At 34.3% G+C, this 13,960-nt stretch overlaps 1 protein-coding gene across 11 annotated transcripts in view; it reads left to right on the plus strand.

Annotated features, from left to right (window-relative positions):
* Positions 1–13,724, plus strand: part of LOC148878975 (FAD/NAD(P)-binding oxidoreductase family protein) — a 64,875-nt gene extending 51,151 nt beyond the window's left edge. Inside the window, exons 3-12 of one of the 11 annotated variants that reach the window (XR_016104075.1) lie at positions 1,943–2,069; positions 6,372–6,433; positions 7,027–7,257; positions 8,861–8,982; positions 9,068–9,206; positions 11,025–11,222; positions 11,348–11,432; positions 11,878–11,941; positions 12,095–12,119; positions 13,404–13,724. Coding sequence is in view for 1 of the 11 variants with exons in the window: in XM_088960326.1 (XP_088816452.1) it covers positions 1,943–2,069; positions 6,372–6,433; positions 7,027–7,257; positions 8,861–8,982; positions 9,068–9,206; positions 11,025–11,180 (837 nt within the window). In the remaining 10 variants the exon portion in view is untranslated. Of the gene's footprint in view, positions 1–1,942; positions 2,070–6,371; positions 6,434–7,026; positions 7,258–8,860; positions 8,983–9,067; positions 9,207–11,024; positions 11,223–11,347; positions 11,434–11,877; positions 12,120–13,403 lie in introns of those variants that run through there. The other 10 variants (XR_016104076.1, XR_016104073.1, XR_016104074.1 and 7 more) reach the window with 10 other exon arrangements.
* Positions 13,725–13,960: the final 236 nt, after the last annotated feature.

The following is a 13,960-nucleotide window of genomic DNA, read 5'->3' on the forward strand; positions in this document are numbered from 1 at the left end:
TAAGAAAGTTAATTGGCTTACAAGGAATATGTCAGTCATCTATCAGTGGGTCAGCAGATCAGCAAATGCCATGGCAGATTCTTTGGCAAAACAAGGGGTCTCAAGGGTTGAGTTATTTTCTGCCACTTGATTGTATTATGTTAAGTTTGTTTTATGCTCTCACCTCTAAGGGGATGTAACATCTTGTGCTTCCTCTTTGGGTGAATGTACACTCCCTTTCTTATTAATAAAATCATTTTTCACTTAAAAAAAAAAAAGTTTGATAAGGAGCCATGCCAAGAATGAGGTGGGGTGACATTTGTTGGCTATGATATGTGATACCTACAAGGGTGCTATATTGTCTCAGATACTGCAACTTTTAAGTGTAAATTCCATATCCAACACCTTAACATAATTTATTGGCTACTTTGGCTTCAACTTTCTTCTGTGTTGTCCTTTATTGCTGATAATAGTATGATTATTTGAAGTATGTTAAGTTGATAAGGGCAAGGCCAAGGCACAATGGCTGTGATGGATGTTTGCTGCCGCATAGATATAAACTTTGAATGACTTTGATACAATAAGTATAGCTGATTTTGACGTTTAGATAAATATTTTCCCTCACTGCAAAATGTTCCTTATGAAAGCAAGGTGCCAACCAGCTGGTTGGTAAGGTCTCCTATTGGTCGTAGCGGAGACTCGGGATTGAATCCCGCCTGCACCTGGGTTGGGGGGAGGACATGGTGTAAAATCCCGATTTAATGCAATAATGCTATTTGGAGTTTGTTTTGATTGGAGCAGATAACTATCTATACTACTATTAAAAGTGTGAATGAGAATGTGGAACTTTTGTTTGACTAAAATACCCCATTTTTTGAATTTGTTTCCTCTTTCATTGTAAGGACAGAAATGTAATTTGAACAACCACTTTTCTCTTCATTCAAAACCCTCTCATTAAGTCTTATATTTAAGTTTATTAACTCATTGAATTCATTGAATCCTATTCTTGACTAGAATACCCATATTTTTGAATTTGGTCTCTAATTGTGAGGGCATAAAATGTAATTTGAACTACTACATTTCTCCTCATTCAATTCCCTTTCATTAAGTCTTATATTTACGATATTAACTCCCATTCTTTCATTGAATCTTATATTAAATGACCATATTAAAAAAATAGGTGTGACAAAGAATAATTGTTTTTATTGATATAGAAATAAAATACAAATTTAAAATCTACCCAAAATGGAGTTGTTTTCCTGTTTGGTGGCGAGTCAACAATTCAACCTTTTGGGTCAAATGTGTAAATCGTTGCTTTGACAATTAAATAATAATAAAAATTAATAAAAGTGAAAACACACAAAAGTATAAAAAATACAAAAAATTGTAGAAAACATTTGGGCCCTTCTCTAATATCGTATATTCAACATGCTAAACAAAAATAAGTGTGATAAATAGAATAATTTTTATAGACATAGAAATATGAAAACATTATAGAATTTTTTTTGCCAACATTATAGAAAATTTTGGAAACATATTATTTAATATCATCATCATCAAAAATGTCACGTGCAAAGCATGTGCACACTTACTAGTTTTATATGACAACTTAGCATTGCCCTTTTCTTTGTAGGAGTGTAGCTTGGGTGGGCATGTCATGGGTTAATCTTTTTTCATAGTCTGAGCCCCAGCCCTGATGTAGTTGAAGTTCTTCAACTCATGTGTCCAAATTTGAACTCCTATTTCTTCATTACCACCTTATTGATTATAATTCCCTAGGAAATGTCTTGTTATGCACTATAGCCTTCTTTGTTAGCAGCAAACTAGTAAATCAGATTTTTCTCAAATAACTTATTGTGCCTCCTTATAACTTTCTTACTCTTTCCTTGTTTCTTGTATTGGGTGTTTTTACCTTTTGTGACATCTTCACCATTTCTAACCATAACTTGGACACTTGGTGCAGACTTCTATGGTTAACATGGTGAGGCCTTGCTGGATAAGTAAACTTGAGCCGGTTAATGGGATGTGGCACTTAAGTGAGAATGGGAAACCTCGTGGGCAGTTTGATGCAATTGTTATTGCACACAATGGTAACTACATGCTTTAGTGGTATGCTTTCCGTAAAGTTTGATCTGGACCATGTGGGTACTCAATTTTTACTACAATTAATAATGGTACTTGCAGTTTGATCATGTGGTTGTTATATTGCACATTGTTATAACAGCATGCCTCAATGGTACTCATTCCCTATAGTTCAATCTTTTGGACCATAGGTGTCATTACTTTTACTATAGTAGTAGTAGTAGTAGTAGGGGTGGCAATGTTGACCCCGACCCTTTTGACCCACCCAACCCACCTGCTTCAAAACCCACCCTTACCCACCCATTTCAACAGTGGGTTATATGGGTCAAGTGACCCATTAGGGTCAAGGAAAAGAGGGTCAGGGTGGGTTGGGTCGAGGGTACCCATTGGGTCAAAAAGGGTTAGGGTCACTTGGGTAAGGAGAGGGTCAAGAGAGGGTAAGACCGTAAGAGGAGAGGGTCGAGAGAGAGTTGCTACAAGAGTTGAATTGTCGAACAAAGATCTCTGGGTTTTTCTCAGTTCTCAGCCGAACGAACTTCCACCATTGAAGATTAATCCATTATTTAAGTTTCAGATCTTTGCTCTTTGTTCCACTAGTCTTTAGATCAAGTGCAAGGTCGAAAGGTGTTCGGGTTTCAATCCATTTGCAGTTCTTTGTTCCGCCATTGAAGCAAGTTCTCCACTATTGAAGCAAGATTGTCCTCTCTGCCATTGAAACAAGTTTGTCCTCTTAGCTTTTTTTTTTTTTTGATCAACAACAATTTCATTAATTCACCAAAGAGGTTACATAAGGAAGACAAACACACTTATCTTCCAAGTACAATCAAGAAAACAAAAGAATAGGTAGAGACAAAAAATTACAACTTAGCCCAAAACATTGAATCCCTTTCTGCCCCTTGTTTAGCTAAACCATCAGCTAGAGAATTGGCTGATCTTTTGACCCAGCACATTTTAACTTCCATCTCCCGCACCAACCACTCAAATTTCCTCCTCTGATTACTGTACCTCCATAAACCATTGCTGTCTGCATTCAGCCACCCTATCACCACCTCTGAATCCCCTTCAATTAAGAGTTTTCTGATGTTAATCTCCTTGGCTTTCTGGATTCCTTCCATAATTGCAAAGATCTCAGCTCTAAGGGTGTCACCCACTCCAATTGGGCCTGAGAACAAGGCAAAAATGACCCCATTCTCATCCCTAAAGACACCCCTACTACTCCCATCAAAATTTAATTTCATGAACCCAGCAGGTGGAGGTGTTCAAGACACACTCATTACTGACTTGGTCTGTGTGCACTTTGCTATTTCACCCCACTTCCTCAACATGTCATCCACTGTGTAACCTGTGAATAATTCCATGGATTTCAGCCACTGTACAGCCCTAAAATGAATGATAGCCTTTAGTTCTTCCACCCCTCTCTCAGCCGCTGAGAATATCCTGAAGTTTCTTTCTTCCCATATTGTCCAACATACTGCAGCCCTCAAACCTTTCCACATAGTCTTTCCCCTTTTCCTACTCCACTTGAAGACAGAAGGGGAAAAAAGGCACTGCAGATCTGATGGAGGGTTCCATCTACACCCAAAGAGGGAAAAAGCCCATTGTTTCTCATAGTCCTCTTAGCTTCAATGCCATTGTTTCTCAGAGTTCTCAAATCTCAAGTCGTGTGTACATAAGAGTTTTGGATAGGTAAATCTTTTGACATTGCTCAGCCTTCATTGATTATCTGCCTCCCAGTCATGTTGTTCAATCAAAAAGTTGAACATGAAACATGTCTGAAACTTGTCCCTGTTGCATATATTTTACGCCAAAAGTGCCCAAAACTTATATTTACTCTCCAGTGGGCACAGAAAGATCCCCATTGGTTAGGTGGGATGATTCATGGCCAGTTGAGTCATGGGCTCATGGGGATCTCTCTGTGTTGGACGACTGTTGGAAGAAAAAGATAAAACAAAGAAAAGAACGAAACGACTACAAGGCTGCCGGACTGGATCAATGAATGTCCCCCTTAACTTGGTGCTTGTAATGGAGTTTCATTTATTAAACACCGCAGATTTATAGTATAGTCTAATGCAAATCGGCCCAGCAAGTATGTCTTCAATTTGTTCTTTTATCAAATATCTAATGGCTGCTTGTCTTCTCCTTATATCTTGTCTAGAGGTGATGGTTCTAATTAAGCTGGGTTGATGTGAACGTCCATTCCTGATAACTTCATTTCTTTTATTTTGTTTAAGCTTGACGATGACTTGTCTGAACTTAGATTCTAAGGCTGTCGTGCGCCCATGCCCATTAAAAATGTCACTGTTTTATGACAATCTTATCTAATATCCAGCACTGAACCCCACATCAGTTCTGTAAATTTAAATTAAGGTCCACGGCATTGACTGATTGCTAATTAAATTGGAGCAATGGAGGTCACATCTTCTGCTATGTTGCACAAGTCCAAGCTCATAAAGTTGTATTATTATAATTTATAGCCTCAAATCCGCTGCTCTATTCAACCCACTGTGAGTTCTGTTTCTAAATATTAATTTCTTGGAATTTTTCTGGTATTTTCTGCAATTTCTTGGAATTTTCTGCATTTTTCTTGCATTTTCTGCAAATTTTTGGTATTTTTCTGCATTTTCTGCAATTTTTGGTTTTTTCTGTATTTTCTGCTACTTTCTGTAATTTTCTGTAATTTCTGAAATTTTCTGCATTCTCTGTTATTTCCTGATATTTTCTGTAATTTCTGATATTTTTCTACAATTTTCTGCTATTTTCTACAATTATCTGTTATTTTTTGCAATTTTCTGCTATGTTTTGCTATTTTCCGAAATTTTCTGCTATCTTCTGGTATTTTCTTCAAATTTTACTATTTTCTGCATATTCTACATCTTTTTGCAAATTTTCTATTATTTTTCTGCTATTTTCTGCAATTTTCTACATTCTCTGCAATTTTCTATTATTTTCTGCTATTTTATTCAATTTTCTACATTTTTTGTGAATTTTCTGCATTTTTTTCTGATTAATTTATGCATTTTCTGGTATTTTCTGTTATTTCGACTATACGGGTCAACCTGACCCGTTTATACCACGTGGCAATCTCAGGAGAGTTGTTTCTCTCAAAAAGTTGTTATTTTTCGGTATTATGGGCGAACACGACCCGTTTCTACCATGTGGCACTTAGAGGTGTTTCATCAAAAATGTTATTTTTGGGTACATGGGTCGATCCTACCCGTTTATACCACTTGACAATCTCGGGAGAGTTGATTCTCTCAAAAATTGTTGTTTAGGGCATACGGGTCGACCCAACCCGTTTATGTATTTATATGTGATGGTAGGTGGGTTAGTATGGTGAGGGTGGGCAAGGGTCATATGAATGGGTCAAGTGGGTCAATATGGGTGGGTCAGGGTTAGGGTGGGTTATGACCCTTTAACAAGCATTGATGATGGGGCATGGTGGGTTGGTGGGTCAAGATGGGTGGGTTGGTATTCAACCCTTACCCAACCCACCCATTTGCCACCCCTAGTAGTAACTAGTAGTAATTCTTTAATAATTGTTACTGATAAGCAAAACCGGAAAAAAAAAAAAAAAGAAAACTACATAGATCAGTTTTTGGCTTCTACCATACCGTTTGATTTGTCTGCTTTCTGGTTAACTTCATGTGCGTAAAATTGACTTTGTTTTCTTACAATGCTTAGAACCTATTTACCTTTTTCGGGATGGATTCTTCATTTGTTGCACAACTATGTAAAAATTGTCTTGATAGTTGGCAGTACATTTGCCACTCGTTTTGTGGAGTAGCAACTACTAAGTGCTAGGTGCTAGCATGAGTTTCTACTTTAGAATATGCATTTTTAATTGGTATACCTTATCTTATGGTATGGTACTATGGTTGTTAACTTGTTGCTGACATGACTCTTTTTGTCTATCTCATTCAATCATTATTTTGTTTCATTAATTTAAGTATATGTCTCAATTAAATTTAAATCTTAAGTACACATAAAGGTAAGTTAATGTTAGGCTACCATCCATATGTACTATATGACTCATGGCATCATCTGTACTCGTTCAACATTTGAGTCCTAAAACTAATAGGTGTAATACAAACATTATTTCTGGCTTTTACTAAATCAGAAATTTAAAGTAATGACATTAATCCTTTTCTTTATAATGTGCAGATTTCCTTTTAACCCTAAGTTATGCCATTATCACATATCTGATAACTAGGCACCTGTTTGACTTTCTGATCCTACTTAGATTTCTCTGAGGATATGTGGTTGTATAAGATACCGATCTTTTTTCCCCTTGTTTTCTTTCTCATAAACAGGAAAATGCGCAAACCGCTTGCTTGCTTCATCGGGGTTACCACTTATAGCAAGACAAATGAAGGTGTTCATGCAAATTGTTCAAACTTGATGCAAATTATAAAAACTTGCTTGGTTGCCTCAAATAAAATCATTTCGCTTTGGTTTTGTTTAGCCCTTAAATTTATGTGTTGTTTTTAATCAGTTAAACACTCTTGTTGTCAAACCTGAACCATATTGTATAGATAAACCAATGAATCAGTTCCCTAGAGAGCTTTCATGTTTCCTGTTACAGGTGGTTTTTATGGGCTGAACTATTTAACCACTGGTATAACCAGTGAAGAGCTTTCTGGTTTGATGCCTGATCCAGTTTTAACAACAATGTCCTGATCTTCATAACCTGAAATGGATTCATCCTGGCCATTAAGAAAAGTTGGAAATGATTTCATCTTTTTAATAAAATATGAAATGATCTGATCCCAATATTTCACCAACTACTAGGAATGGATCTATTTTAGGTGGTAAACTTGTTCTCTGGAATTTAAAAGCTACAATCAATTCATTTTACTTATGTGGCATCCAAACAGGCTATATGTATATTAATGTATCATCTCTATGCATCTTCAAGCCTTTCTAAGTTTGTTTTCCTACTTGACCATGTCTTATTTGTGTTTGTAGAAGCTTGAACTCAGTTCCATCTGGGCCCTACTTGCAGCATTCGAAGATCCTCTTCCTACCCCTAATAGCAGAATTTCAACTGCTTTTGAAGGAGCTTTTGTAAAAGGGGTTGATTCTGTTTCATGGATGGCAAACAACACAAGGAAACTATTCCCTTCACAGAGTGGTGGCCCTCACTGTTGGACTTTCTTCAGCACTGCTGCTTATGGAAAACGAAACAAAGTTCCACAGGTTAGCTATTTTTTATTGCGACTTGTACGTTTTTGGTTGGATTCTTTCTATATACATGTATCCTTGTATGTATGTTTGTTTGGTTATTGGTTGTTGTGACAATTTGTATTGGGGTATGTGTTGAACATTAGGAATCTCTGTTAATGGAATTTGAGTCATGAAATGGGAATATTGAAACATTAAGTTCACTTCATTCCAGGGTGGTCAGGTAAAGAAATCATATGATACAGCCCCTACTTCCTAGAGATTATTTAGAAGGTGAGGGTATAAGGTGTTTCTCAATATTGACATGATCTGGAAATAGTGTGAGGTGATGGTGGCTGGAATGAGAACATTTATTGGAGAGATGAGTATCCAGTTACAATACATACCATGGATTACAATTGAGTCCATTACTTTTTTGTTTCTTTTATGCTCTGGTTAAAGCTAAGCAACTGGGTATGTACAATAGAAGGTCCCATTGTGTGTGTTGTTTGACAGTGGTATAGCTTTCATTAATGAGATAATAAAGGGAGTAAATGGAAATTATTTATCAAAAAAAAGGGAGTAAATGAAAATTCATAACTATGGATGATTCTAAGGAATTTCAAGTTGAAAAGCAGGCTGGACAATGACAGAAACAGGGTGTATAGAAACTTTTTATGAAGACGGATTAGAAACTTGTAACAAACTTAGATTGATCATCGAGAGTTGCCTTAAAGCTATTATTATAATAATCTTTGTTCTGCAAGGTGGAAGAGGTGATTTGTGTTTGGAGTTTCCTTCAATGATGCATTTTAATTTTTAAATTGAAGGAAAATTTCCATGTGATTGCTATGAGACTTGTCATGCTTTATGGTTTAGAATCCTAGGCAATTAAGAAATAACACATGTATTACAATGTTGAGATGGATGATTGGTGAAACCAGGAAGGATAAACTTAGAAATATGCGTTCAAATGTTCCTAGGGGTAGACCTAATAGGTAACAATATTATGGTGGGTTGACTGAGATGGATTGGTCATGCAGAATACAGACCCAAGCAAGAAAATTTGTGTACAAGTTAAAATATCCAAAAAGACAAGGCCATAAGGCCAAATGCCTAGGCTAATGTTTTTGGTAGTGGAATGGCTAAACTAGATTGTATCCAAAGCCAAACGCTTGGGCTAATGTATCTATTACTCATACAAGCAAAGGTTTTTGCATCATTTAGAATTCCAGTTTGGATTAAAAAGATCCTGTGTCATAAACTCATTATTTATCGGTGTGAATACAAACACAATTTATAGTGAATATGAATATTTCTTGTTCTGATCAATAACAAGAAATTTTATTAGTGATCAGAAAAGATCAAATTACAGCCTTATCTGGCCTGAAACAGAAAAGGCTACAAGACAACAAGAGAGGAAAATCAAATCAGTTTTCTTAGTTGTAATGTGGGAAATTGACATAACTGTTTCATTGGTAAGTGACATAAGTTTCTTATTCCCATGCATGTCACATTTGACCGTATCAACAAGCATGCATTAATATAATGGAGGTTTATGGAAATCATTTTGCAGATAAAATTGCTAGTTTTTTTTTCCTTTTAGATGTTGATCTTATTTAAGTTTCTGTTCTATCAGGAAAATATCCCAAATGCCACAGCAGAGAAGGTGATAGAAGGCATGCTTGAGGGTGTTGAGATTGCACTAGGATTATCAAAGGGATCACTCACTAGACCTTTCTATACCCGTGTTCAGTTATGGTGAGAAACTACTCTTGAGCAATACTATTGATTTTTGTCATTGTTACTGATGATTGAGATATTTTTCTTGTCCTGGAATGTATAGGGGTGCAGCTCTTCCAACTAATAGTCCAGGAATTCCTTGCGTCTTTGATCCCCAAGGACGGGCTGGAATATGCGGTGACTGGCTACTAGGTTCAAGTTTAGAAGCTGCAGCTTTGAGTGGCATGGCTCTTGCCAATCATGTAAGTGCACTTATATTTCCTTACATAGGATTTAAATGCAACGATACACTAATCCATGTCCATGCTCACTGTTCAGTCCTGCCAGCCCCCTATATGCATACATAGAGATGTCTTAATGTGCATACATTGTCTAATAATGAGCATGAAATATCTGCCTTTCTGCTAAACATTATATATTGAACTCAAGGATTAAAATATCGATGCGATACGCCTGATATGGGGCATATCATATTGGTATTGGATCATACTGGCACGGGATGTGCTACGATTGAAAGTGTGTCCTTCTAGTCGTCCGTATCTGTCCAATATGCTATTGTATCGGTGTTTCTTGTGCAGTATTGACCGATACAGTCCAATACGCACTGATACAGAAGCGTATCGAACCTTAGTTTGACAACAAGCGCATTCAATATAAAAAACACTCTGTGTGATTTGAATCTAAGAGGTCAAGTCGCCTAGCGCCCAAGAGTAATGCATCTTTAACCACCAAGCCAACTTTTATTTCATGTCAATCAATGAAATAAATTAACTTTTATTTTGTAATATCTACATAAAATCCAATTACAAATTGAAAAGAATAATATTTAAAATTAATATTTTATAAACCAATGGAGTAAATAATCTACCAAATCCATATTTATATTAAAAATTGATTTTTAATTTAGAGAAATTTAAAAATATTAATAATAGAATAATTATTTTAATACTTAAAATTTATAAATTTGCACATGATATATATCTTAAAATTTTTATAAATTATTAATTAATATTTTAATTTGCATTAAATAAGCATGTATTTATTATTTACAAAAATAAAAATATTATTTATAAAATATTTAAAAATGTAATATAAATTGAATCTATCAAATTCACTGATCTATATTTATATTAAAAAATTAATTTTTTATTTTAGAAATTTATAAAATAAAATATTAATAATGAATAATTATTGTTGTAATTAAAGTTTTTGAATTTTCATATAATATGTATCTTTGAAACTTAAATAGATTTGATATATTTGAAGTTAGGATTATATATTTTTATAAATTATCAATTAATATTTTGATTTGCATTTTATGATAACATATTTATTGTTTACAAAAATGAAAATATTGTTTACCAAAATTTTGAGAATTAATTTTTAGTTGACATTTTTTGTTAATGTTAAAAATTATTAGTAAAATAGAAAAATATTGATATAATAATTGAAATATAATAGTTGCATATGTTTTGCGCCTTGAAATTTAATATAAAATAAGATAATAATGGCTTTGTGCTTGTATTAATTTGTAAAAATCAATATAATATGTGTCTTGGAATCTTGATTGATGCATATCAATAAAATTGTATGATATCTATGCATCTCGCTATATTAATTGTAATTTATTTCTTCATATATTCCTTTAAAATATACAATCTTATGTATTTATACATTATTTGTAGCTATTTTGACATTAAACCTAAAGTTAATAATATATTTATGGAATTTATATTCATTTTCCTAGTGTATCCATGTGTTTCCATGTTTTTCTTCCATACCATGCATTTCCAAAATGTATTCGTATCCGTATCCATATCTGAGTTACCCGATACCGCTACTTTAATCCTTGACTGAACGTGTAACTCATTATATATGATTTATGAATGCCAACTATGTATTGTAGGTGAAATACTCCTGCTTGTTCAATCATTTGATAATTAGAGTCATTATCCTGAAAAGTTATGGTTCAGTGAACAATGCCTGGACTAGGCCTTGTATTCCTGCACACTACTGCTCTAGAGATTAATCTTACCAGTTTCTGTAATTTTCTAAAACAGATTTCTGATTACTTGCAAAGTGGTGGATCCCGTCCAGATGAATTCGCCATTGGTTTGCATGATGCATTTCAGCCTATTGAAGGCCATGATATTGGGCAATTTCCAGGCTTAGAATTTAAAGAACAAGTAGCTGAGTTTCTGTCTTCTAAAACATGAATATTAAAGATGAGCAGAAAGTCTGAAATTTTAACAGCTTCTGTAAGTGCATATTTTCTCATCTTATTGTAACTTTTAATTCATGCTCTAAAATCCATAACAAATGCATGGATGTATTAGTTGTAGTTTCTAATGGTAATTTCTTATTTTCTGGCTATTGGTGGCAGAAATCAACAAACATATGGTTGCTGCAGTAGTGACAAGCGTCTAGTTCTCTCTCTAGAGCTTCTGATGAATGTTTTGCAATATCTGGTATAATCATCTAAAGCAACCTTGAATCCAAATATAGATTCGAAGAAGCCTCATTAGCATTTCAAAGTTTATGTTTCTCTCAGTATGCCTCTCAGCATGTTAAGTTCTTAGTGTTTTTTCTTTCAATAATAAGTTTTACATTTGTTGTGTGTGTGTGTTTTCATTGGGCTAGGCTAAATTATGTGATTTGCATGGGCAATTTTTTTGGGTATTCGGTGCTATGCACCATCAATAAAATTCCCGACCCCTTTTTCCCCAAAGTGCTGGTTGCGGGATTTGATTCCGCGTCAACGCTGGAACAAACCAGCTAACACACCAACGAGCCAGCCCTCAGTTTGTTCCATAATTGTACCTGACAATTATAATTTTTGTCATTTGTATTTGGTATTCCAAGTACCAACTTTGGCATTGCATTTTCTTTGATTTTGATGGTTGAATTTTGCAGGATTAGATGTATCCAACACAATGAAAGTAACTAGAATTTAAGACATAGCATTGATTTGAAGTTGGTGAGTGATGCACTTGCAGGCATGATCTAGTTTGTAATTTCATATGTACCCAGCAAATGAACCAGGCATAGAAGATAGATTCATCATCATGATGTCTACTGATCTTTTATTCCAAATATGAATAAACTCCTTTCTACAACCTTTTGTTTTCAGGACAAGAAAAGGCGAAATATCAAAGGTGAGCAGGTTTTCAGAGTTCAGTTTTTCTCTCAAATTTGCAGGAATCTTGTTTTTATCATTGGAAAATTTCATCACGATTGATAATAAACCTAGACTAAAATATCGGCCATATTTTCTCCTTTCTTTGTATGGCCTGTCCTTTCAATTGAAGGTTAGGAAAGTGCATGAAATAGAGTATGAACAGAAAAAGAAAAAACTAATATGCTAGCAGGAGATTAACTATCGATTGCACTAGTTTGGTTTCTGAGAGCACTTGCAAAACCCATTCAAAAACATTACCTGGCCTTGTAATTGCACATTTCTAATGTAGGATCAAACCACAAACTTCAATGATGTAATTCACCATTGACCTTCAATAAGACACTCTTACTTTAAAGTAAAATTACTTTGATAGAAGCTCTATTCCATCAATACATAAGTCATCCTTTGAATAATGAAAACTAATACCAATTTGTGAGACAACGAACTCCAATTGACTGTTTGACACAGACTGAAGTGTCTTCATTTCTTACAGAGCTTTTTGGTAGGCTAGATGAAGTGAAATAGCTTCATTTTGAATTTTTATAGTATCTAGATGGATATATAGTAAATTCATAATCTCTACAATGGAATCATCAAAGGTATGCTAATAAAAAACTAGTTGCATGCAGAAGGTGTCGTAATCTTATTTTATTGCTTCAAATTTTATATACTAACCCACTAATACTCAATAACATAAATTTATAGGGAGAATCAATTATTACCATAATATATAAGGTTCTATTCAATGTACCCTTTACTTGAACAGCAAGATATGTCATTATGTTGAAAAGAATAAATAATTTCATTTCTAAATTGGATAGGTAAATTTATCATTGAGAAGTTTGGGCACAACTAATTGATTGATGCTGCTTTATGTATAAGGTAATATATAAGCATCTCAGACTTTGAGTGATCACAACCTAATTGCAGCAAAACTTTTTATAATAAAAATAGAACACTTCAGTGCCATAACATTCTGTGTACCAAGTTTCTAACAGACATTTGGGGCATTGCATTGTTGATTATGATGAAAGGTAATAAACAAAAAATGCAGCCATAACGGACACCTTCAAAGATGTCTTGGATAAAATAAACCACCTGCACCTGATTATATTATATTGTACAAATTGTCTTCGGCCTCATTTCTTTATTATATCTTCACCTTCTCAGTTTTTAAAATTTTGGTATTTTTCCTGGATTAAATGATCTTTTATTTGATAAAAAAATGATGAACTTTTACGTGTTCCATTGCTGTTATTAGGAAATAAAAGCTCATTTGGTAGAAAGGAATAAAGTCAAGATTGTCCTACCCACTTGCAACTTGTTTCTTCATACTTAAGAACCTTCAAAGAGCATTCTGCAATACGGTTCATTCAAAAGCTGATTCTAGTTTATTTAAAGCATTTGGTTGTGGTTCTGGGATTGTAGAGTTCACTTGTAACATGATTTGTGGATTTTGGGAAATGTTTAAAAATCGGAGTGCAGTACTGGTTGAACCTGGAAAACAGGAACTGGTTTATTGTAAACAACTAGAAACCTGTAGATTAATTTTAATCCGTAAAAAGAGATTTTTCTGTTGCAATCCCTGGTCCAGTTTTCACATTTATTTTGGGTGATAGAACAAACCGATCAAAATTGTATGGGAGTTCTCCAGCTTTTGAAAACCAATCCAAACATTAGTTAAGGGAGGCGGATACCATTATTCTGGTTCATTTTAAAATTTAAACTTTTTTCATTTACTAATTTTGTCCATATTATGTGAATATGTAATGATGTAACGATGGTTTACTTATAATGAATTAAGTAGAAGGAATTTAA

This window comes from Nelumbo lutea, chromosome 1 (assembly GCF_056320005.1).
Source record: "Nelumbo lutea isolate HS-2025 chromosome 1, American lotus-T2T, whole genome shotgun sequence".
In the NCBI taxonomy this organism is placed as follows: domain Eukaryota; kingdom Viridiplantae; phylum Streptophyta; class Magnoliopsida; order Proteales; family Nelumbonaceae; genus Nelumbo; species Nelumbo lutea.